The 25,370-nt window shown below is 39.5% G+C and overlaps 1 protein-coding gene across 1 annotated transcript in view; it reads right to left on the bottom strand.

Annotated features, from left to right (window-relative positions):
- Window positions 1-25,370, bottom strand: part of epha8 (eph receptor A8) — a gene marked incomplete at its 5' end in the record, with an annotated part of 120,337 nt that overhangs the window by 43,481 nt on the left and 51,486 nt on the right. Inside the window, 4 exons of the mRNA XM_084543201.1 lie at window positions 9,265-9,580; window positions 14,015-14,164; window positions 15,530-15,673; window positions 17,034-17,087. Coding sequence (XP_084399327.1) covers window positions 9,265-9,580; window positions 14,015-14,164; window positions 15,530-15,673; window positions 17,034-17,087 — 664 coding nt within the window. The remainder of the gene's footprint in view (window positions 1-9,264; window positions 9,581-14,014; window positions 14,165-15,529; window positions 15,674-17,033; window positions 17,088-25,370) is intronic.

Raw genomic sequence — 25,370 nt, forward strand, 5'->3', positions numbered from 1 at the left:
ACATTTTAATTTTAATTTTTCTTTTTTAATTATCAGATCTGACTGACTGATGATTCTATCCAAGCTGTTTTAATGTCCCAGTAACCATTAAAATGGCACTTATGGCTCCTGTCCCATTCATTTCAAGGCTCTGGCCTCGTTAACCCGAAATAACTGCCCAGGGATGTTACCACGATGCCAAGTGAATACACTGAACAAAATTATTCCTTTGCTTCGGGAAAACGGTGACATCGCTATGTTCCCTAATTCCAAAGGGGACAGAATTTCTTCAGCACTTTCTTTTTGTTCTCATGTTAGCTTACATAGTGGTGGTAAAAAGCTCAAAACGTTTCATGCTGACAAAAAATAAAAAAGATTTAAGAGTTAATTTTGTAAGCTTATTCGCTTCTTTGTGGATGTCTCTTGTTGTATAATGACATCTGCACTCTTTATGACATCTACGTCTATTATATCTTCTGCTAGCAAAGTTCCTCCAGCTTCTTTTGCACATTTTCATTCTAACTCAGGCTAATTTTAATCTAAACCACAATATGTGAGACTAAAAACAAAAACAGACAGTTTTTTATTTAGTGTTTTCCCTTTCAATTAAATATGGCTAAACTGGGAGATTGTTTAAAACACATCTTGTGTACTTTTTCCCATCTCAGCGATGTTGCCGTATTCCCAGATTGTAGCAATGTGTGTTGCATGACAGTGTTGTTATAACCAATACAACTGATGAGCCCAACCACTAAATCAAGATCCACATTGTCATCTGAAATTTTCTTTTACATAAAAATAATTCTCTTAAAGTTCAACTGAAGTTGATCCAAATCCCTGGTGGAATGGAAGCTGGTGTCATTGTGATTGTGAAGTCATGTTTACGTGAGTGGATGCGCGCTCACATCGGGCAGCTTTCCCGCCCGAGGCTGTGAGTGTGGGTGTGTTTCTGGAGCCTCTGTGTCATTTGCCTCCAAACACTAACAATGTTGTTGATCAGCAGTTGTTTACAAACCGCCAGGAGGATGGAACTAATTTGATCACGCCGCATTCCCCCGTCTCTCTCACTCTGGAGACTGCTTCAATTTGAGCTGCTTCTATGTCCTCGGCAGCGGGCCCGCCACGAGTTGATTCTGACAGCAATTATGAATATCATGTTCCACTCAAGTGGTCGTGAGTCTGAGAATAATGAAGTTCTCACCAAATCATCTGTTCCTCAAATCACTTAAATGCATCTCCATTAGGAACTTTGCAGCCTGACGGAAATCGTAGTGGGACTCGGCTAAAAGGTGTACTCGGTAGATGTCAAACAACTAGAGCTGTTTCACCTTAAACTTTGCAACTAAAATCAAAGAAATCACAAATACTACTGACAGTTCAGAGTGTTTCATGATGGTCTGTACGCCTCGAGGTGCAAGTTAGCACATTCTAGTATATAGAGAATTAATCTAATCATTGGCAGCACTGCTAGAAACTTGTCTAATTTACCTCTTTTTGGGTGGCTAATGCATCATTAGTATATTTGACAAGTTATGAGGGAAGAGCCTTTAAAACAACACTTTCTCCCAACATCTCACCACTGATTATTTTGGATACCCTTCTCCATTCACCCCTTACTCTTTAAATGATAGTTCAGTTGCTTTCATTAGATTCATTTCATTTCCTCCAGCTTTCACTTGGCCAGCTCTTACAATTCAGCTGTTCATTTACTGACATTTCAACATTGTACAAAAAGCTTGAGCAGAGCAGTGGAAACATTTGATAATCTGTTTTAGGAGCAGGAAAATATTTGAGCCTAGTAACTATGTTGAATGCTTGATCAGACTGGTTGGAATTAAATTCAGTTAAATAGGTTTTATTCATCCATCATTCAGGTTTTAATTTGTGTTAAAGAAATAATGCTAATGCAAAAGTCATAGGTGATTAGTGATCCAGTGTTTATGTACTGTACAGACTGCCACTTAAAACTAAAAAATTCTCAGCTAAAACTCTAAAGGAGACCTCAGGCGGAGTTTCCTCCAAACTTGCTTCCTTTTTGGGTTTATTTTTTGTATCTTTGAAAATGTCAGGAAATTGTGAAATGTACCTGTAACAATTGCCCAGAGGCGAACTTGTTGTTTTGTCTGAGGATGTTCAATTCCAAATCATATGATGCAAGTAAAGGGGGCAAATATAGGTGAAATTTTATACCTATGGTTGGTTAACTACTTTTCTGTTGACAATTAACTTTTTTTTTGTTAGATCTGTGGATATGTTAGTTCATTAAAACACATCTAGAATACATTGAAGTGTTTGTGGAAAGTAACCAAATTCTTAAATATCAATAGAGGTGGAGGTGGCTGTGGAAAATGTCGAATGTCAGGGGGAGTGACAGCGGAGAGGACAGAGGTGCTCAAAGGCCGGAGCAAGGACAAAGCCCTCCGGTCCTCTCTGTGCGTGTGTCAAAATAAATATATAATAGAGGAATATTAAATCCTCCTTGTCGCCTGCTGCTGCCTCCCTCTGATATTTCTCTACGGTGCCACACCGACAGATAACGATCACATTATGAGGCAGTCTGTCACCTTCTCTCTTCTGACGCCCACCTTCTTTCATTTTACTTTGTTTCATAATCTCCATGTCTCTAATAATCTCTTTGTGCCTTTGACTCTTTTATTTCACCTCTTTTTTTTTCTGTTCACCTCTCCTTTTATTCATGCTTTTCTTTCTCTGTCACTAGGACAGGGAGGGGAGTTTGCTGGCTCAAGAGTCAAAAAGGCTCTGAGCAATCCCACAATCCCTCGGTGACTGGAGGAGACAATAATTGCTGTCCGCTCAGGGGGGAGAGGTGACGAATTACAAGACCTACTAGGAACGCACACGCACTGCCACCAGAGTTTGGTCACACACATCATCTCTCAGGCCGTTCATGTATGTTTTCGTTCTGAATTATTATCATTTTATTTTTTTAATTGACAGAATGATTTTTGACATATAACATTGCCTAAAAATTGGTTCTTATAAAAATAAATTTAACTCAGCTCTGCAGTGTTTTGAGTTAAAAAGAACTCAGCTCAAAACACTGCAGAGCATAACATAATCCTCTCACATTCAAATGTTATCTAACACTAGAAATAACCTTTCTTTTTCGCTGTTGGCTCTGACTGACATAGCAATTTCTTAAATCTGATTATTTGTTCTGGTCTGGATTTTATCTTTACAAAGGGATCAAACCAGTCTTAGTACGAAGAATGAAAAACTAAGCATGAATGAATAAATGCAATCAAATAAATAAATAAATGCCAGCAAAATAAAAGGTATTTTGATAAGGAAAGAGACAGAATTAAATGAATCATTTGGATTTTTTTGTATAGTTAATAACAATTCAATTTTAGGTCCCATCTGTGTTTGTATCTGCATTTTTATTTATTAATTTCACCTATTTTTGTATTCGTTTATTTTTATTTTGTTGTACATTTCTGGTATTTTAATAAATCAAATCCTAACCTCCCTCGAAGCCACTGTGTGTGGTTAACAGACGGCTACAGATAGCTAGGTTGGACAGGAATCATTGTCTTGTGTCTGGTTTGCCCAGCAGACCAATGCTCCCTTGACCGAGATTAAGATTGGCCACTGAACGAACAAGTAGACTGAGAAATAAATAGTGAAACTGAAGAAATGCCAAAGCTGATGTGTGGAATCGTGCAAAAAATAAATAATAATTAAAAAAAATGTGTAATAAATGTGTAATAAGTTTCCTTTTCTTTAACAACGTGCATCTGTTTTTGCTAAAATTGTACAAGTATGTCCATTTATACTTCAGTCTCGCAAACTATAATAATCTACAGTACAGAACCAGAGGAAAGGTCTACTAATCCAGTAAAATCAGTTGTGCAAAATGAATTAATCTGTAGTATCTTTGATATGAAAAATAAATAAATAAATAAAAATTTTAAAATACATTACCCTACACATGACATTTTGGTGAACAAAATATATATTCATGCTGACTTGCAATGTTGTCATTATTAATATTTCATTTTATTATGTTGTCACAGACTTTTTTTGCTTCTGTTATATTTTTTTTAAGGCTATATTCTGGAGCAAAATAAAAATGGATTTCTGTGTGCAACTCAAATGTTCCACAATCAGGTTTGCTGCGTAGAAGATTGATTGACTTGAACAACATCATCGTAGCTAAATTTATATTAGGAGGACAAGACTGAGTGGCGCCTCATCCAGGACAATACCCCCCCCCCCCCCCATCCCCCCTCCAGAGAATAAGCCGTAATTTAAAATGAATGAATAGAATGAAAGACGCTGAAGATTCCAAGAGTATCAGTGGATTTTTGAAAAGCATATTAGTAAGAAAAAAAATAAAATAAAAAAATTAATAGGATGGGTATGAATCCTATTTGTGTCCTTGTGTTGTATGCTTTTTGTCAGGGCTTTTATTTTGATATTGCTCTGCTTCTTGTTGGTGTACTGCTACTTAATGAGCATATCTACAACTATATTGTTGCCATATCCAATAGCTTTTTGGTTTTATAAAGTCTGGCAAAATGTTCTCAAAAATTAAAAGCCATAACAGAGCTTAGAGAAATCATGTGTGCTTTGATACAACTCTTAAGATGGCTATAGGCATGGGTATGTTCAAAGTGACAATTTTTTTTTGTTTTTTTTTTTACTTAAAATTAAACTGTAGGTTTAACTTAAGTGATTTCAGAACTGTATACACATTAAATGAAGAATTAAAGCAAAGCAAATTAAGTTTTTACTCAGTAGTCACTGCAAATTGTGCAAAAAGTGTCAACATGAGAATATGTGTTTTATGTGGTTTAAGCAAACAGTCCCTTCTCCTTCCGTTTCCCTGAAAACCCATTTTCTCAGGCAGCTTCTCATTCTAATAGAGTCTCACATTAACACAATAGGTTTCTGTCAAAGTTACAACTATCTTCTTGTAGAGAGACGTGTAGGTTAAGTTGGATAATTGTGATGTTGTATGTTTTTGTGCTTCGATTTCAACTGAGAGACATTTAAAGTCCCTCCTCGCCTAAACTGTCTTTTGGTCAATGTTAACTCTCTTTGATATTTGAGCTTCATTGAGCAGGATGATGTCTGTTCAGAGTTTGACACGAGAAGATTGTTTTCTTGTTCCCTGAGCTCATATAAACTCAGTGAATCCTGACAGTGGAGTTTCAGTGTAGTCGAGCAGTAGTCAGTAATCTTTTTTTTAAAAAAGTAAATGAATAAAAACTATTTGCAAAGTCATGTAGATCTTCCTGAATTTTCAGCAATGGAGGAGGAAAAGGTGTTTTTATTGGAATGATTAACCAGGTAATTCAACTTTGTTAATGCAAGACAACTGTCAGTCAGATCTGATCAAAGTTTAGCCACACATCTGGTGAGGCTGATGAGCATTTTGAAGAGTTTTTACAAAATAAATTTCCAAATTTTTTATTTTTTTATTTTTCTGTCACAAAACCAAATATATCGAAAATGAATAAACCCTGCCAGTTTGAAAATGAGACTCACATTTAAAGCTTTATTAGTAATAGTATGAATAAATAACCAAACGGCATGTAAGATATGGAAAATGAAAAAAAAAAAAATATATCAATTTATAAAATGAGTTAATGTAAGGGGGCTCAAGAAGTTGAAGAAAATTAAAAAGGAATACCACAAGGACTTTCAGTTTTACTTTGCCAGTCATAAATATATTATATGCAAAGAAATATTTAACAAGTTTGCAGGTTTTTTAAATTATTGAATACAAAATCTGTAACATATTTCAATTTGATGGAATCTAAATAACCTAAACATTGTGTGGTTATGATGCTGCTGAATCACCTTAAAGCTTACCTTAAAGAGGAAGGTCCTGTTTGTCAATGTAGCTGTTTCAGATGTTTACGCTCTACTCAGTGTTGCAGTTAAAAGTCACGCAAACGCAACAAAAGATCACATGAAGTGGTACAGTGCGGTTCATGAAGTAGGCGGACAGGCCGTGGTCCACTGACTGCACAGAGTTAACCCACATGTGCGAGTACACACCCGCCTCTTCCCTCTCTCTCTCTCTCCTGTGCGTGTCAGGGTTGGATGGTCCGGCTGAGCTGAGTAAATGTGACCAGACTAAGTGTGTGTGTCTCATATCAGTGTGTCCTCGATCGCTCTCACTGTATGGGGCACTTTAGTCCATTCTTCACTGGCACTGGGAGGCACGCCTACACACACACACACACAGCATCCACCTGCACACATGTATGCACAGCTACACCCACACAGACTCAGTGTTTTGATGCAAACTCAAGTGGACGAGGGTTCCAGTCAACCACTCCGCCGCCGCCTCTCCGCCCCGATCCTCCTCTCTTTTCCCCTTCGTCTTCCATTGCTTCTCTCCGTGTGACACTTTCAGCGGCATGTCACGCAACCCTGTGCTAACGTACACACGCATGCACACATGTCGTGCTCTCAGCCAAAGCCCTGCACCTTTGTCAGGGGAGAACCACTTAAGCACGCTCATATACACACATGTTCACGCACATTCATGTCTGATTTCTTTCCTCCTCTGCACACACACACACACCACACACACACGTACAAGCCTTCACCACTTAAGCCGTCTTCCTTTCACCATCTCGTGCCCTCCCCTCTTCTCTGGGTCTTGTCTGGTCTCGTGTGTGCGTGACTGTGGCTGACTTTGGCGAGGGTGAATTAACACAGCGACCCAGTTTGATATCAGAAGAGACAAGACGTCAGTTGAGGATATATATATATATATATATATATATATATATATATATAGTATATATACACACACAGATTATTTTTTTTTAAATCTCATTTTCTCTCCTGCAAATCATTCTGCTCTGCCTGCAATTGTGTAATGGTAAATAAAACACGGGGCAGAAACATCACCTCCAGCTGAGCATTATCATAAAGCCAATGAATTCTATATCCAGATACTTTTAAGCCCTTCCCCGCTCCCCCCAGCCTACTTAAAAGATCCTATCTCTGAAACCTCATATAATTTAGTCAGCCTTAAAATGTGGTTAAACTCCGTTCCCCAAACGGAGCATGAACTCGTGGTGGGTTTGCCCTCCGCATCATTGTTCCTCTGTTTTCTTTATTTGGTCCTATTTTGAATTTCTGTCTTGATGCTAATTGCCTGCAACTAATTATAGGAAGTCTGTTTGTGGCCCTCTGAACCGGACACACATGTACATATACACACACAAACACACAACTTTGTGCATGAGTCAAGAAGGTGTTTGGTGTGGGCGTCGCATTGCTAAGACATAGCAGAGATTTGTGAGCGTGTGTATGAGTGTGTAGCTTATGGGAGGAGGAGGAGGAGGAAGAGGAGGAAGAGGAGGAGGAGAAAGGAGACGAAGAGGAAGGAGGAGGGGATGTGAGCGGACTGGCGTTGCGTGTCTCATTCGGCTCGTTTAGCTGACAAACTGCTTTTAGCGTTTAATTATCCATCACTCTGTGATTAATAGGTTTTAATTACTGTAACCCATGGCAACCTGAAATATGCACAGGTCTCCAAATGAGGTCAGCTGATCAAAACCCCAGGAAGAAATCTGAGGGACCAGAGGGATAAAAACAAACAGAATGTGGTTGAACAAAAAGAAAAACAAGAGAAGATTGAGATTCTTTCAGTCTTGAAGGCCTCACTTATTATTCATCAGCGATGGCAGAGTGAACAGAGAAAACTGAGCCCAGGCATACATACGGCTGTTTTCTCAGTATTTATCTACTTGAGAACAACAATGGACCCCAGAAAAGGTTTTGACCAGGCCTTGAACTTCTTCACTTCATTTATATATTTTTTTTACATGATCCACAGCCAGAGCTTCAAACAGATTATTTTATTCGTTAGAAAGGTTAGGACCTTTCCAAATGTGCTGCTTTGCAGGCTTTTTGAATTCTGCAGACACAGCTGCCGATGCTTTGAGCTCAGAGGATATTTTCAGATAGTGAAATTAATGGGCAGCTCTGATGCTTGCATGATCATTTTTCTGTAAAGAAAATAGGACGGTAGAGATGATAATGATGCTTTCCAAGTGGAGGCAGGTTAAGCTGAGTGAAATTTCACTGTATTCAAATTCAGAAGTAGCACTACATCATTATCTTTAACATACTTTGAGAGGGTTCCGTTTGTTGCTGGATCTGCAGCCAGGAAACATTACATACTGTTCACAGTGTTTGCAGACATTAAATCACATATAAGTGACACTGAGTGGTTACAAAATAACCGCAGATACCTCTTCATACACTTGATCGGACATTCATTCATTCATTCATCTTCTGTAACCGCTTATTCCTGTTAAGGGTCACGGGGGTCTGCTGGAGCCTATCCCAGCTGTCATCAGGTGAGAGGCGGGGTACACCCTGGACAGGTCTCCAGTCTATCACAGGGCTAACACAGAGAGACAGACAACCATTCACACTCACACTCACACCTACGGCCAATTTAGAATCACCAATGAACCTAACCAGCATGTCTTTGGATGGTGGGAGGAAGCTGGAGTACCTGGCGAGAACCCACACAGACACAGAGAGAACATGCAAACTCCACACAGAAAGGCTTTGATTGGACAATTAAATATTTTTTTTGTTTTGATATTGAAATGCATGAAATAATCGCATCACAGTTAGTTTGACAAACTTGAACCTGGCCTTTCAAAGCATCATACGTGTGAGCAGAGGAAATAATAAGAAAAAAACAAACTGTCTAAAAAACATTACTACAGTGAAAACAAGCAAATGACTAACTGCACTGTTTTACGATCCACTTCATCAGGTTTTAGTGCAGAGTCACCACTCAGCTACAGTTCAACTAACTCTGATTAAGTTCATACACCTCCAGCTCTCTGGAGAGTTTACCATTTGGTTGTTCTCACCTCTCCATCCACCAGCTCATCGTCAAACAACATTTTCTGTCAGACTCCCTCTCTTTTAGCAATGGACATCAGCAAGATAGGCTTTATGTAATGCCCACTTTAGCTTCACTGTAGGTTCACTGTAGTTGAAATTGTACCTGGACGTGAACAGTCATTACTGTCTGGTCGCTACACTTCACTTACTGTTTACTGACGTACTGCCACAAAAGCAGAAAACACCAAAACCTTTTCACCTGTATATAGTTTATCAGTGGATAAAAACCTTACTTCTGACTATGATATATGAGATATAAAAACACATCAGATCCTCATCAGTTCAAGTCCGACACTGCAAACACAGCAGATCTTATTTGCATTGCTCCAGGAAGGTTCAGTGTGAAAGTGCCCTGAGTTAACTTACCTACACAGGAGTCTCTGTGCTCTTCAAAGCCGGCTGAGCACACGCACCTCCCGATGGGCACCAGCCACTCGCCCTCCGCACTGCAGTACATCTTGGGCGTGTCCCTCTCCTCGGCATGATCCACGCACTGACCCCTGACCTCCACCAGAGACGACGAGTCAGCCCCCGTCACCACGTCGGTGAACACAGCCAGGTTACGGCTCACGCCGACGCACCGCTTGTAATACACCCGCACGGAGGTGAGAGCGATGCAGGCGCCAATGTCCTGGAAGGCCAGGTAGAAGCCTCGCCTGTTCAGAGGGCCCACACCTCGCACCTATGATAAGAGCGGAGTGGTTTGACACTGTCTCATGCATTCAAGGTTATGACAACACATTACATGGGACAATTGCCCATGCACTGTGGTATGTCTGTTCAGAATGTATACAGACAATGAAGTGAAGTTTATGCTACAATAGGGATCTCTTAGTTTTTATTTAACTGACAGAGCCTGTGCACAACCTATAGCAAACAGGATACGTGCAAATGCTGCAAACTTGCAACTAAAGTTCAAGAGGTTCTGTCACTTTTTCACTAAAAATAAAAGCTCAAACAATGTTTGCAGCAGTGCTTTCTTAACAAAACAGGTGGAACAGTGTGAACACAGCCTTAATTTAATCTCTGGACTGGTGTTAGGTGGTTTCATAGCAGTCATTAATCTACTGCTCTGCTTCCATCAACAACCTGGAAACATGGACAATTCTACATTTTTATATGTTATTTTTCCATAGAAAATCAGATCACAGTTGACAGTCTTGTTAACACCAATGAACAGATTCAAGACCTTATTCTAACTAGTTTTTTGTTTAGTTTTCTTAAAGTCTTGTCAGCACTCATCCAAGTGGATTTGTCAGTTCTAAATGACTGGTGGGGAGTTTAGGTTTTTGTTTGGAAGCCAATGCCCACCTGTAATTAGAGGAAGTTGCCCAGATTAGCCTGGGTGGTATCCTCTTATCCACAATTAGCGGCTCTCTAACAGCCCATTAATGTCCAAACATGATACACCCACACTAACATGCTACTTTGTACAACGTCCTCTGAATGCTGGTGAGTGCTGGGTTCCAAATAAAACCTCCCCATGAGTGACTTTGGACTGAAGAAGTCAATGTCTTAGAGAAAACTCAAACAGGTCCACTTTCCTTTGTTTTAGCTTTAAGATACACTATGACCAAACTGACTGAGAATATTCACAGACTAAAATCTGCAGCAGAACAATATTACATATGCATTATTCATTGATTTATTTTGTGGAATCAAACTAGATTGATAAATGTTTATTTATGGTTACCAGGCAGATCGACCATGCACACAAATATTCATTCATTCATTCATTCATCTTCTGTACCCGCTTATTCCTGTTAAGGGTCACGTGGTCTGCTGGAGCCTATCCCAGCTGTCGCACACAAATGTATGCTATATATATTGTAAGTTGTAGCTATGGCATAAAAAAAATAAAAACATTTATAGAACTGTATTTTTCTATTTTCAAACTTAAACCAACTGGAACCAGGTTGGACAATTCTATCATAAAATTAATCTGTGTGTCTTCTGGGAAATAGACATTTGGAGACATAGGGTCACTTGTAGGGTTAGCTGATGAACTTATTTAACTGACGGCTAATTGTTCATTTGTCAGCCTACTGCACAAACACAAGTAAGTCACACTTTTTCCTGTTGTTCTGCCTTTTCCCTTGTGGCATTGTTCACCTTTACACCACAACAGATGCAGATTAAGGAAAATAACACCTATGAAGTGGAAAACGATTATTCGCAAGTTTAACTGATAGTGATACAATAATATGGATTCATTTGATAGTAAGGATACAATAGACTTGGCCTGGAAGCCACTGACTTATTTTATTGACAAAGAGTACTTTAACCAACAACTCAATGTAGAGTTTGCCCAGGAATTATTTGTGAAATTGCCACAAAATTCAGTCATTTTAATTTCTGTTGTGACAGGGCCTTTTTAAGCAAAGTGCTGTTGTAGTTACTTTATTAGTAATTATTCTGTTTGTGTTCATGCTGACCTAAAGACCTGTCTTGAATTTAGTCTTGTCTAAAGAGACAACCACTAACCACCATTTATCACAATTCCCCTGCATGTGAAAGTATGCAGAAGAAAGCACTTATTTCGGTCCATCTTTAAAAGAGATGCGTCTACACACTGAGATGCTGCCATCGCTCCTCAATTAGTACCTTTGTTTACCTGCTGATTTGATGGATTGAATTGACTTCACCTGAAGATTTCACCGTCCTGATACATCAACGCTGCGTGCTAATTAGACAGCTAATTATGAGCTTTGCAGTTCTTCCCCGCTCATAATAGGGATGTTTTTGTTGGTACTTCATGTATGAATTAAACATATGCTGTTCAATCATAAATCAGCAGTCATTTAAATTCTCCCAGGAATTTTAATCTACCTTCACTATCTTCTATCATTCCCCAGTTAAAGAACTTTGGGAAAAAATAAAAAATAGAATGATCCACTTGAAATTGAAAAACAAATCTCTGCAGCTGCTGTATCAGAGTAAAACATAACATTAATGTAGTATGCAGGAAAACATGCTAAATGATGACAATTTAAGATAACACAGAAATTAAAGTCACTGTTTAATATAGAAAATACAAAACTAACATTGTTACATGACAAACATGTAGGTCGCAATGGATTTCAACTCCTTGAGTACATGTTTAGCCAGAAAAACTGCACCTGGATAGCGTGGAGAAGCTGTGAAGGTCTGCCAGGGTTATGCTCACCAAATGAAAAGGGAGGGCCTATATTATGAGTATTTCATATATCATGTGCCACATAATCAACTCAGCACAAGCAATTATAAACTGTGTCCCATTTTTTCATGTTGTGTGTAAAGAAATCAGCTTTACAGAATGGAAATTCTGGTTTTATTGTGAACATATGCAATGAAAATAGAACGCAACCAGAAACGTTTTAGTGTGACCAAGTAATTCACAAGATCCAGGATAAACTAGAGTTACAAAAACATTGAACATTTATTAAGAATACTTCATACAAAGGATCAGATCTTAAAAAAAAATAAGCTAAATGAATTAACCATATGGGAGTAGACCAATGGCATGTGGAATTACATGAAAAAAGCTGTGCTAAAACTCATAACCAACTAAATCTACTTGTAATGATCTGTACTTCAAGTAAGATGGCTACTGTACCACACAACATCCTCCTTTAACCCAGACAAAAGGTCCAAAAGAATAACACAAAGTGGGCCGTCAAATCGATTTATAAAAAAACAACAGTATGAGCATGAGAAAAACAGTGGTTGGCTTCGATAGCTCGTCACACTTGATAAATTGAAGCACAATTCCCTCCACCAGCTGGAGACACGCAGGTGACTAGAATCTTGTTTCTTGGACGATGTACTTAAGCAAAGTTTTAGCGCCTTACCGAGCACAAGGAATCGATTCTAACAGAATCAAAGCAAGTCTCAACTTCTCTCATGTGTTTGCAGAATGAAAAGCCAAGGTGTGCTTCTTGCCCCTTTGTATAGACTCTGCCCCTACCTGTTTCTTTTTTTCTACATTTTCTGTTGTCTTCCCTTCCACATCAGTATGTCTTTAAATCCCCATCAGAGTTAGACTTTATTTTAATTATCAGTCTTAACAATAACAAGACATACTGTATATTTAGTTTTTTAAAATAACTTTTTAAGCCCAGTTCAATTCAAGATCAGTCTCAGCAGCATCATTGTGTACCCTTAGACAAAACCATCACCTCCATCCAGCTTTTCTACAGATATTGTAGGACATGCCTCCCTCTTGTTGCTGCCACTTGCTTTCCCTATAAAATGAGCTGCCGCTTCCTGATGAGGGTTATCATTATTACTGGCATGTCCTTCATCACTCTCTTTTTTCACCTCGTCTATCGATGCCATCACAATTATAGGGCTTTCTAAGGAAACAAAGGATACAAACATGCTGTGGCATTTTGCAATATTTATGTGTCAATAAAGCCTCTCAGTGCAATGGTTTGAGTTAGCCGGACAACAAGGTCGTGCATGTGACCATGCATCTGCACACTTGCCATCGACTGCTCAAGAGACGAGCCTTCTGGTTGTCTTCATGAGCTCAGAATGCCGTTACACTTATTCTATAGGTGAAGTTATAAATCAAGAATTAGGTTAAGCTTAGCTCATATATTAAGTAACTGTTTTGATAGTCAGATTATTCACGGTTTGGCACAAACTAGAAACAAAAGAGGAAGGATTAGGGAAAGACTAAAAGGTGCACCATTGTATCAATAATACTTTAAGTTTCTATGTTTCGTATATATAACTCAGAATTAATGAATAAAAGAACAATGAATTATGCAGTAACTTTCATATTTTCATCCCTGTAACAATGTAAAGGTGTAGTTTCACTATCCCGTATTAGATTTGAAGCTGCTATCAATATCAAAGTATTTCCCCAGACACTGAACCAAGCCCCACTGTTTGTTTTCTATCACAGATCTGCAGAACCGAGAACAAAACAGCTTGAGTGACGAGACTGGAAGAAGCTCTCTAGGGTTGTAGATGCTTCCAACTTGTCTTGAACTCCTGTGGAGTTGTACGTGCAAAGAATTGAAACAAACTAAACTATCCAAAGTGAGATATTACTTCAAAGAGCCCGGACTGACATTTATTTGGGGTGCCAGTCAGTATTCGTGGTGTTGTTCAGAGTTGTAGCTCATACCTCTGTGTTGAGTTTAAGTCTGCGGACTCCCAGGTCTACCCCAGTGAAGCTCTCGTCGGCAGCGATGGTGTCAATCTTGATGAACTGGTTCTCCCGTATGGCCGAGCCCACCGCCCTGTCAGACTCATAGTAGTACAGGTTGAAGGTTTCCTGCAGAAACAAGGGTAGTGCTGCGTGTGTGTTCATTGCATTATAAACTGAGTAATACTTTAGAATCCCATGTACTCTGTCCTTAAATGCAAAGAAAAAATATTACACACTAAAACCAACACAAGAGGAGATTCATTCTTGGTTTTATTTCATCCATATCTTCAAAACGTATATAGTCTAACTCTTTATTTCTGCTCACAAGGTTAATGCCACTCAGCACACTGTTGAAGTAGCTACTAACAGAAACTTTTTGCTTAATGGAGGCGGACGTTTCACTTCCTGTCACAAATAAATCAAAAACATGAAAGTCATCCATCCAACTCCTGCCCCTCTTCAGTAGCCACATGTTGTTTTTGGTTTGTTTTTTATCAGCCATTAATAACAGGAAAATTTAAGATCAGTCAAGTTAAGTCAAGTTTTTATTACGGAAACAAGATAATCACTTTAGCAAGAAGGCCTTGGTAGCCCCAGATCACTTTCATTTGTTTATCTCACTATCTGAATGACATCCAGGCAACTTCCCCCCATGCAGTCCCCATGCAGTAGCTTTATGTCCCCCAGACCTCAGCAAAATTGCAATTTTTATTTGATGAAATACAATCGATTGTATGTGTGCTGGTAGCAGCTACGTTAGGCTAAACCTCCTCTTTTTTTTTTTTTATTTCTAATTTGTTGTCTTCCGACCCAGCTGATGCTGACCCTAGCAACATCACTTAATGTGATTTATTAGAATTTGTTCAGCAGATAATGGAAACAAATATATATATATATATATATATATATATATATATCTTTGTTCTCCCTTACCTTATCTCACATATTATCCAAAGATGTGTCTTAACCATTAGCTTTATTCAGGAAAACAGATGAAAAAAAAAGTATTTTGTACATACTTATTTCATGTACTCCAACGAGATTCAATCAGCTTTTGATATTTTATGGTCAGACTGGTGAGAATTACAAATTACACAGTAACCACTGCAGTACAAAAACATGGGTCCTGAGTAAAAGAAAACTACTAAATTGTCAGTTTACCGGCCACTTAAAAAAGTCTGTCTAGCCTATATTTGCGTTGTTAAGGTGAACAAGCAGTCTCCGTGTCTTGCAAGGTGATAATTAGTGTTGTAATGGAAATGGGTGTTAGCTTGAAGGATGTTAGGGTGCAGAAGTGTTAGCATTCAGGTGTCTACCATTTGTCTGGAGTATGTCAACACCAGTCACCCAGATTCTTTGACTTTAAATAGACTTTTGTTTTTGTTTTTAAAACTACCTAACTAACTCAATTTAAAAATGAAAATGAGTCACATTGTGTGCATTCTTCCCTGGCTTTCCTTGGCTTTCCCCCCCATTCTGTGAGTAGGTTACCTTGCAGGTGCCCAGTACTCCCGGCATGCTGTTGCAGTCTCTCAGGGTGAATTTAACCTCAATATAGATCCTCCTGGCTCCCTCTCGAGGGATCCAGCCTGTCCTCAACCAGTTGTTCTGGCTAGGGCTCATCACATTACAGACCTGAATTAAAATCATGGATAAAAACGAACATCATTAGTCTTTAAAAGATGCTCTGTGTAACATTATTGTTATAGCAGTATGTTTGATGTTCTCTAAGTTGGCACTTTAATACCACTGAAGTGCAACTCTGTATATTCTGAAGAGCAGAACACCTGGTTGTACCTCTTCATATGTATTCAGATGGGATTGTCTAAGCTGATATGGATATGAACCTGCACCCAGGACGGTAGAAATGTGCACTAGATAACTGCTGTGTAAAGTGCTTTATGGCATTGCATCGTTTAGCAATTTAGCACATGTTTACCAAGCTTGATGGAGAGGAACACGGTGTTAAATGCAGTGTAGGTGGTAGAAGCTAAGAGTTCAGTGTACATTGGTCTGGTTGCTTGGCTGGGATTATAGCATCAGTGCCCTCTACTTTTTTTTCATGGCTGGATATTTATAAAATTAGCTATTATCAGGGTTGCCGCTAACATTAAACAATCTCAGGTCATATCGTCACCTTTGCAATACTGTATATGCACTTTCTGGTTATTTGTTGGTGTCAGTTTATGGTCTAAAAGATGGACAGTTCATGGGCCTTTTCAGCATTTGTTGATACTGTACTGTAAGAGTACACCACTACAATTGTTGTCGATTCAGATTCTTAAAATGGATCAAGATTCAAGAATGACCCTCTGTAGGTGTGACATCAATTATTTGAGTCATTATTTGAATGGATTTGGTCTCTCCACAGTATCTATCAGTGTCTTTCATCTTACCATCTACAAGTGGTGGAGATTTCAACCAGTTGACAATTTGTTCTGGCTTTAAATTCAGCACAAGAGCACAGAGAAGTTTCCAAGAACCCCAAAATGTTATCACATGATCATGAGGTCAAACCAGAAAGAAACCCAGCAAGTTTGACCTGCATGGCAGGAAAGCCACAAATGAGTTCTGGACAGATGAATCAAAATAGTTTGTTCCACTATGAATTCGACATCTTATCTGCTAAAGACTGCTTTAAGACAACGTCATTGTCTGAAAGTTGAATGGGAAATGGACTGATCATGTCGTTGAAATATATGGATCTGTAGACAGTGTTTCTCATTTTGCATTTCATTTTGACATCGCAGTATATTCCTTGATGCACGTTGTATGCTGACTTGACTCAAAGACTCTCCCACAACTGCCCACTGCTGTAATTTAATGAATATTAAATAATGGTTTATAATTAATTCAGCCACAGTTTTAAAATCAAACTTAATTTAGGGTGAAAAATCCCAGTTTCACTGGGATCAAAGAGAAATATTCCATTGAAGTTATTATAATAATCCTGATAACACATTCAACCCCAGCACACACTGAGAACATTACACACCTGGTATGTGTGGATAGGACTGAAGTACTCGTCCATCTCATTAATGGCATCCCACTGTGCAGAAAGAGAGAGAATCATAGGTTAGTCACATGTCCATACCTTCTCAGATTCATATGCAGCAAATCCTCCTGCTGCTGGATATATTTCCCACATGATTGAGTGCGCCTATGTGCCTCCCTAACCACATGGCTGGATGATTATTAGCTTTTACTTCAAATGAAACATGCGATGACTGCTGTCATGAAGGCGGCAATGGTTGCGCTGCAGCTGAATTGTGTTTTTATATTTGAATTTCTGAGAAGATGCACAGTATAGTTTAGGACTGCAGATAATTGGTTGCCATTTTTAAACCGTATAATCTATATGTGCGTGTGTTTGACAGACGCAACTGTAGAAACTTGATGTTTTGCATGAGATTTAAACTTGACCTTCATGTGTTTTTTTCCATACTTGTGTAAATGATTAAATTAATCTCCATACTGTTAAAGGTGTAACATGTTTAAATATGCTGATGTATTCCATCCCAGTGTTCTGGTACACAGTGTTTAACGCATATAATCACATGTTCTACATTTCAGCATTGCTGGAATTCACTTAATGCAATTCCAAAGGGACACATTTTCCTTTAATGAGATGCCCCTCATGTATGTGATTAGATTTACATTGTTTACTGAATGCCGCTGGCGGGTAATAATAGCATTACAAGGAGGAACAAGTGAAATGTGCGGGTATTCCTAAATGTGTTAAAGTATGTTACACTCCCCTACACCTACTACATCCAGCTCCAGGAGAAAACTCAATCACTGAAAGCAGACTGTTGTGCTCCTCCTCTGTGTGTACTGCTAATGCTCTCTGAGCGTCACCCCAGACCCCTTTATCAAGAGATGTCCAGAAAATGCCCAGATTTCTCAGTGTACAGCCCACGTTCAAAACTCTGATTTATTTGAATGCATCAGTGCTTAGATACACGGGCCCACTTTTGCAGTGTAAGATGACTAAGAATAACCATCTTTCCATGAATAGACTTGAGTCTCTCTCTCGACGTACCACTCAGTGTATCTTTGCTCTAGTGTTCACAAATACAACAAATGTAAACAACACATTTGCATATGCATTTACGTTACACTGCACAAGGTACACTGTAAATAAAATCAAAAACTGTCCATGAACAAATTAATGAATCCATAATGGATTACATTTTTTTGACAGTCCTCTTTCTTTGGCAGTTTTGGCCTGGTGACGGGCCATTTCAAGTCCAACAACTATTTAGATTGATTAATTTATTCTAGTTAAAGGGATTGGAGGTAAAAAGGACCCCATGGAAAATGTTCCTGAACCTTCCTGAAGTGCGAACCAAAGAGCACCAAAGCACAGCCAGATCTGACCCTAATAGACCCAAGGATAATTAGATCTGATCTGAAATGTGCTCGACCAAAACAAACCTCAACAGAGAGATAATACAAACAGGCAGCACCATGATGTGCAGTCACAACCAGTTAACACGGTGATGTGATGGGAAACAGTAGTGAAATAATAATAGTAATGATCTAAGAGCTACTTCAAAATCATGGAAACTAAAAATGTGTGGTGTGCTCCTACACTGTCAATTCTAACATGGTACGCGATCAAATACATTTAGTGGCCCTACCTTAGTTTTTTTCAACTTGTTGTCTACATGTGGACATGATGAAAAACTGAAAAAGTTCATGTTAATTGTACTATATATTCAAGTAATAGTAATTAAGTGGTATGTACTGAGCAACTAAGCTCTAATTCACCATGTTACCTTTATTTTGTTGAGCATACTTGCATACTTTTTTTAAGTAAAGTCAATTTACTGCATTTTACAGTGTAGATGAGCAATGAACTTCTGAGAGTAGTTTAAGCTAAAACAGTTTTTATTGTCTGTCTTTGTTGTATCTTGTGATTCTTTACCATACCAAATAGAAATGAAAATAATAGGGGTCGACATGACCACAAATTAGTAAGTGAAGAAGTAGTGAAATTCCTGAACGCTGGTACTTAACGAATTATTAACAACCAGGCTAATCATGTTCACTGAGATGGTGAACATGATTAACTTTGCAATTAATGTTAGAAAGGTTGTTATTTATTTATTGGCTTAAGTATACAAAGCACAGCATCACGGAGCCAGCATCATGGTTATCTGTCAGTCATCAATGTTCCTAGGTCCCCGCAACAGAGGTATCAATAAATGTTATCATCAGAAATGATTGCGATGGACAGTGATGTGACAGGAACACACAGGTTGACAAATATGGGAAATTTCCTTCATGCACCTCGAGCCTGTGAATTTGCCTGCTGCACTCGTCAGGAACTTATTGATATACTTTACACGTTCTACTTATGCTTTTCATTGTCAGTACAAATCCAGTTGCACAGTTATACGGTACATTTTTGATGTCGGGTAAAAATATCATCCCTCGGAGCTCCTTTATTAAAAGCAACAGCACCACAGCTCTGTCATAGAGGAAATAGAGATGTCCTGTCAACTGGTTTATTCATGGTAACATGGAGACTCAGCTGCGAGGTGTCAAAAGTTCATGCAAACAGCTTAACCCAAACTGCGGGGGAATGGGATTTAAAGACATGCTTTCTTCCTTTTCTACTTTTGTTGAACCTCTTTTCTTGCATGTGAAATAAAGCTAGTAGAGGCCTTTCAAAAGAGTAAACAGTATATGAGAGAACAAAATAGATTTTTTTTTTGATAAACGTGAAAGCAGAGTTTGATCACTTCTGTTCTAGAAAGAAGCTTTGATCTTTGATCCTGGAAAACTGCTGCCGATGGAGGGAGAGGCTAAGCTGGGTGAGTGTAACTGTAAACATGACGAACCCGTAGCATAGTTCTATACGTTACCAACCAAGACTACCACTGGAAAAACTGGCAATGAAAAAGACACTTTGAAAACAGAAAAATTAAAATAACTAGAATCTGATCAGGTTTAAATTTCCATTTGCAATAATGCTATTGTAAGGATTGGATTGGATGTCCATGCTTGTTCCGTCCTGGTCTTCTTCTGTTCTTCCATGAGTTTCAGTTTTGGCTTTTTATTCAGTTTGAGGTTCCTGTTTTGTCTTTTACTGTCTTCCTGTTTTATATTGTTAAGATCCTTGTCCCTGTGTCTTTTCACTGGTTTTGCTTCACTTGCGTTTTCCTGCTTGTGTGATTGTTTGCTCCGGCCCTTATTAGATAGATAGATAGTTAGTCTTTTTTCTTCCTTTGTTCCCTTTTCAGTCCATTTGCTTATTTTAATGGTGCTTGACTGTAGTTCCTCATGTGTTCCTCCTGAATCTCCCTGTGTTTTCTTTTGGATTTGTGGATTTTTGGATCTACCTTTGTTGAACTTTATCTGGATTTATCCTGCTTCGACTCTGCTGTGCCTTTTGTTTTCCATTTTGTAACTTTCATTAAATTTACTTTTATTAAATTTACCTGCCGCTTCCCTCCTTGTGTCTGTCCTTCCCCTTACTTGCAAAATATAGTACTAGAATTCTAGCCATGGGACATGACCTACTACAACAGTATGCCATTTGAACCACGGAACCTAGACCATCCGGGGTGAAACATGACTGTTTGGCAAAAGAAGTTTAAATGACTCGGGAGGCTGATCAGATGTGTCTGAGCAGCAGGACAGAAAGAAATAGTAGTTTTAGACAGCAGAGACTGGCTTAGCAGTTGGAAAATGACTCTAAAATAAGTGGACAAATCAAAATTACCATGATGTAGTTAATCATTGTCTACATTTGTTAAAATTACAGCAAAAAGTAAGCGCAGTAGATACTGGCCTGTCCTTGAACATGGACAGTAGATCTCATAAACCTTTTTTTTTTTTCCACAAAAACAGATGAAAGGAATGGAGCTGACAGTTACGGAATATGAAGTGGTATTCATCAGCTTGATGGTCATAATCAGTTTCAGCCTGCAGAAGTGTACGTAGCATTTATAATTTTGCAGTATTACATGCATGGGCAAAGCCAATTTGTATGCGTGCATGAATGGAAACCGACATGTGTGTGTGTGTAACCCCGGTGTTACCCATGATCCCAATGGGTTGAGGATCCTTGTGCGAGCAGTGGAGTAATTGAAAGGGAAATGGTCGACCCCAGGAAGCTTTGGGCCAGGCCATGCTGAACTCAACCTCGGTTAAGACGTCTGGGTTTGCCATGGAATCCCTCCAACTTCTCTCCTCGGCCTCAACCCATCCCACACCCTGCCACCCAGCAGCAGCCTTCCCAGCGCATGCCCTCCACCATCCCCCAGACACCTCCAGCCAAAAACCACTGGGATAATTAAGACATAGGAATCCTCACCCATCTCACCCTGCCCTCCCTTCCTCGTCCTCTCATCTTTATCAGCTAAATTGAAACTGTCCTTGAACTTGTGAAGACCTCGGCTAATTAGTGGGGTGTATAACCTCCCTATCTCCCTCATTATTCCAGTCTTGCCATCCCTACGCTCTCAACCTCTCTATTTCTCTTTCCTTTTTATTTTTTTTATTTTATGTTTCTCGGAAAAATTGAACATTTTAGCTCCTGGTAGTTCTGACTGCCGGGAGGCTGAAAGCTGTACGGTAAGCACGGAATGGAGGAGATTGGACCAGACTGGTTGTTGTTTAGTTGTGAGAATAATGGAAATCTTTTCCGCTCTTCCTCAGCAAACAGCTGGGGAAAAGAAGAAGTAGTGAGAGATTCAGTGGGGCATGTTTATCTTGCGAGAGCACGATAAGAGAGTTTTCTATCTTGACGACAACAGAAATGCAGTGCTTCACAGAGCCCCCGACTGACAATGTGGATGTGCTTGGATACGGTGTCAGACGGAGAGAGAATAAGAGTGAAGTACAAGAGAGGCAGGCCGACAGAGAGAGAGGGAATGCAGGAGAGTACAAAATTAATTGGCTGTAAATTGCACATTTGTTTCCTGCCTGTCAACTCATCGGATCTCTCATCAGGAGAAATCAAATCTGGCAGACACAGAGCAAAATGATTTCTTCACAAACACATTAACACGTACACACAATGCAGAAGTACTGCCGGTACACATATGCAAACGCATATGTAATATCCATCAACTCTGCAGTAAAAGTCTCAAAATAGATTTGATAGGCTTTTATCGAACACTGGATGCTTGAACCAAGTCGAACTAAGACAAGAGCGCACCAGGTGTTGAAAGCAAAATACTTAAGGGACTTGAGGTTTGTGTCATAGTACATCTGGACCACCTATGGTAAATTTAATGTTTGTTGCTTGCATCAAATTAAACCACATGGCACAATTTTCTCCAGAATCACATGCATTATTCTTTATTTTTGCAAATATGGTTATTTCAGTTTGTTTTATCTATGAAGTCCGTCTATTAATTATGTGAATTATTAATCGCAATAAACTGATTATTTTTTAAATCTTGGTACTTACAGCAGTGGAAATTGTTAGCCGCGTCTATCTTTTTTTTTTTTTTTTTTTTTGGCTGAATCAAACAAAATCTTCAAAGCACAATGAGCAACCCCTCCCACACACTTTTACACTTATCTGGAGCTAAAGGCCTGAACCGTTGAGGCCTTTACTGTCTAGGAAGTCATGTAAAGATAAATAGTGCTCATTTCCTATAAATGAACATTAAAGATGTCAGTGGTATATCATGTGGCAAATGCATATAAAGTTGCAAATAACAATCAATAGTGTTTAATGAACTTCGTTCGTTTGTTGTGTGACGACCCCTCCCTACCTATCTGTTCACCTCTGCTTTTTGTTGCAGGTACGGGGAGTGGTTAAGGGGTAGAGTGGGAGGGTCGTGATTATACCTGCCCATGTGGGCTGGCCTTTCCAGAGGGCATAAAAGACGGCCTTCTGCATAGCCTCACTCTCTCTCAGCAGGCTCCAGACCCACCATTTGTTTCTTCTTTTGTTTGGTTTGTCGCACTATACAACACACCTCTCACCATATTGTCCACACATCCACACACTGCTGACATGACTGACTCCTTTCTTACCTACATACCACATTCATTTGTAAATAAGTTGATTCGGCTATGTTAAAATAAAACTACTTTTCGTGCTTTATCTGTGTGTCGCCTCCCTCTTTGTTGCCACCTTAGAGCCAGGTGGTAACAAATGGGGGCTCGTCTATAGGAAAAGTTAAAGCTGGGAATCTTGTTGTGTGTGTATTCTTTGAGGGAGTGTTTCACACAGATTTTGGAGGTACTCTAGTATTTTGTAGGGGCTGAACACTTGGTTTTGCTACTGGACTGTCTGTGTATTCCAGTAAGTGTTTACTCTATAGAGTTTGGCTGGTTAAAGCAAATTTGTTTTCTACAACTGCCAGTGGAGGTAAGGGCTGAAAAATCATCTGGAACCCTCATTCCTGTTAGGCTTAAGCAATGAGAGGCACTAGTTGTCTCCATTGACCCTTTTTTTGTTTTAGTTTGTTGTTTTTGTGCAGTAAAGTGGTTAGAGCAATTGCTCAGGTGCACTCCATGACTGTCTAGGTGGTTTTCAGCATGCTGGAAGTCAACCGGGTTACTGGGCTTTGTGCTTAATTTATCCTGCCGCTAACCTGCATGAAGTCTAGGGTTGAGTGAGTCAGATAGATTGTTTAGGCAGTTAGCTAGAGGGGTGGGGTTCCATATCTGAAGCAGTCTGTTATGCTCTCTGGTAGTGTGGTAAAACTTTATTGCAGGGTGCAGTTCTGGCCTATCTGTAGTGTTTGAGTGTTTAGTGTTCCCCTAAATGAAGAAATGGCTTCAATTGAGGTTTTTGTGCAGTGTCCGACGGAAGAATTGCTTAATTCATACAAAAAGGATCAGCTTTTGGAAGTTGCTGATTATTTTGGTGTTGAAATCCATAAGCAGTCCAAAAAAGATGTCATGTTGGCCACATTAAAGGCACATTTGGTGGAGAAAAAGGTTTTGTCTGCCTTGGCAGTGGGTGCTAGTGCACCTGTTGAAATGAGTGGGGTTTCTGATGTTTCTCCTGGTGTAAGTGAGTCAAGTAAACTGGCAAATGTAGCTCCTATTTTGACTGGTCTTGGGGCTGGGTTGACATTTGAACAACAAAAACAGCTGTTTCTGTTACAGCTCCAGCATGAACAAAAAAACGCTCTGGAGTTGGAAAAGTTGAGACAGGATGCTCGCCTTCGCGAAGCTGAGCTGGCTCATGTTGAGAGGAAGAGTCAGTTAGAGTTGGAACGTTACAAGTTGGAGCTTATAAGTGAAGGAAAGCTTCAGCCCGACCCATCGAAGGTTAAAGAGGCTGTAGGTTTTGTTTCTCAGACTCCGTCATTTGATGTTGCTCTCAATTTGCGGTTAGTTCCCAAATTTAATGAAAAGGATCCTGACATTTTTTTTGTGTTATTTGAACGTTTGGCAGAGGCCCGAAGTTGGTCTGACACGGAACGTGCTCTGTTGCTTCAGTGTGTACTCACTGGCAAGGCTCAAGAGGTTTTCTCGGCCTTAAGTGTTAGGGATAGCAGTAGCTATAATTTGGTTAAAGCAGCAGTACTTAAAGCATACGAGTTAGTACCAGAAGCTTATCGCCAGCGATTCAGATCTATCAAGAAAGAGAGGCAGACCCACACTGAGTTTGCTCGTGATTTAGCCTCTCATTTCAACCGCTGGTGTGCTGCTTCCCAGGTAGAGACTTTGGAGGATCTGCAGGATCTTATTTTGCTTGAACAGTTCAAAAACACATTGCCTGATCGCATTGTAACCTACATAAATGAACAGAAAGTAACCAAGATTTCAGATGCTGCCCAGTTGGCGGATGAGTTTGTCCTGATCCATAAGGTTTCTTTTGGTGAGAATCGTGGTCGTGGAGACGCAAGCTGTAGAGAAGGTTTTGTGGGGGCTCACTCCAATAAATGGTTGTCTGATGAAACAGGAAAGGTTTCCGTTAAAGCTGATCGTGGTTTACGGGGAAAGTTTGACCCTAATCGTGTGTGCAACTATTGTTTTGGTAAGGGTCATTGGAGGAATGAGTGTCCTGTGTGGAGGAGAAAATCCAAGCCTGGTTTTTCAACAGCAAAATCATCTGGGGCTGCTGCATCTTTGCGCACAGAAGAAAGAGCCCGTGTCATTGCTGCGGTGCAGGCACATACAAAATCCTGTTCCTCTGACTCAGTGACTGAGGTTCCTGTAGTAGGGCAAGAACAGACAGATTTGTTAGCTGATGAGATTGACCCTGGTTATGCTGCATTTGTGTCTGATGGTTTTGTTTCACTGGTTGGGAGTGAAACAAAGGTGCCTGTTAAGATATTAAGGGATTCTGGGGCACTAGACTCATTCATTCTGGACTCTGTTTTGCCTTTCTCCCCTGAGACAGAGA

The sequence above is a fragment of the Chelon labrosus genome (assembly GCF_963514085.1).
Source record: "Chelon labrosus genome assembly, chromosome: 4".
In the NCBI taxonomy this organism is placed as follows: Eukaryota; Metazoa; Chordata; class Actinopteri; order Mugiliformes; family Mugilidae; genus Chelon; species Chelon labrosus.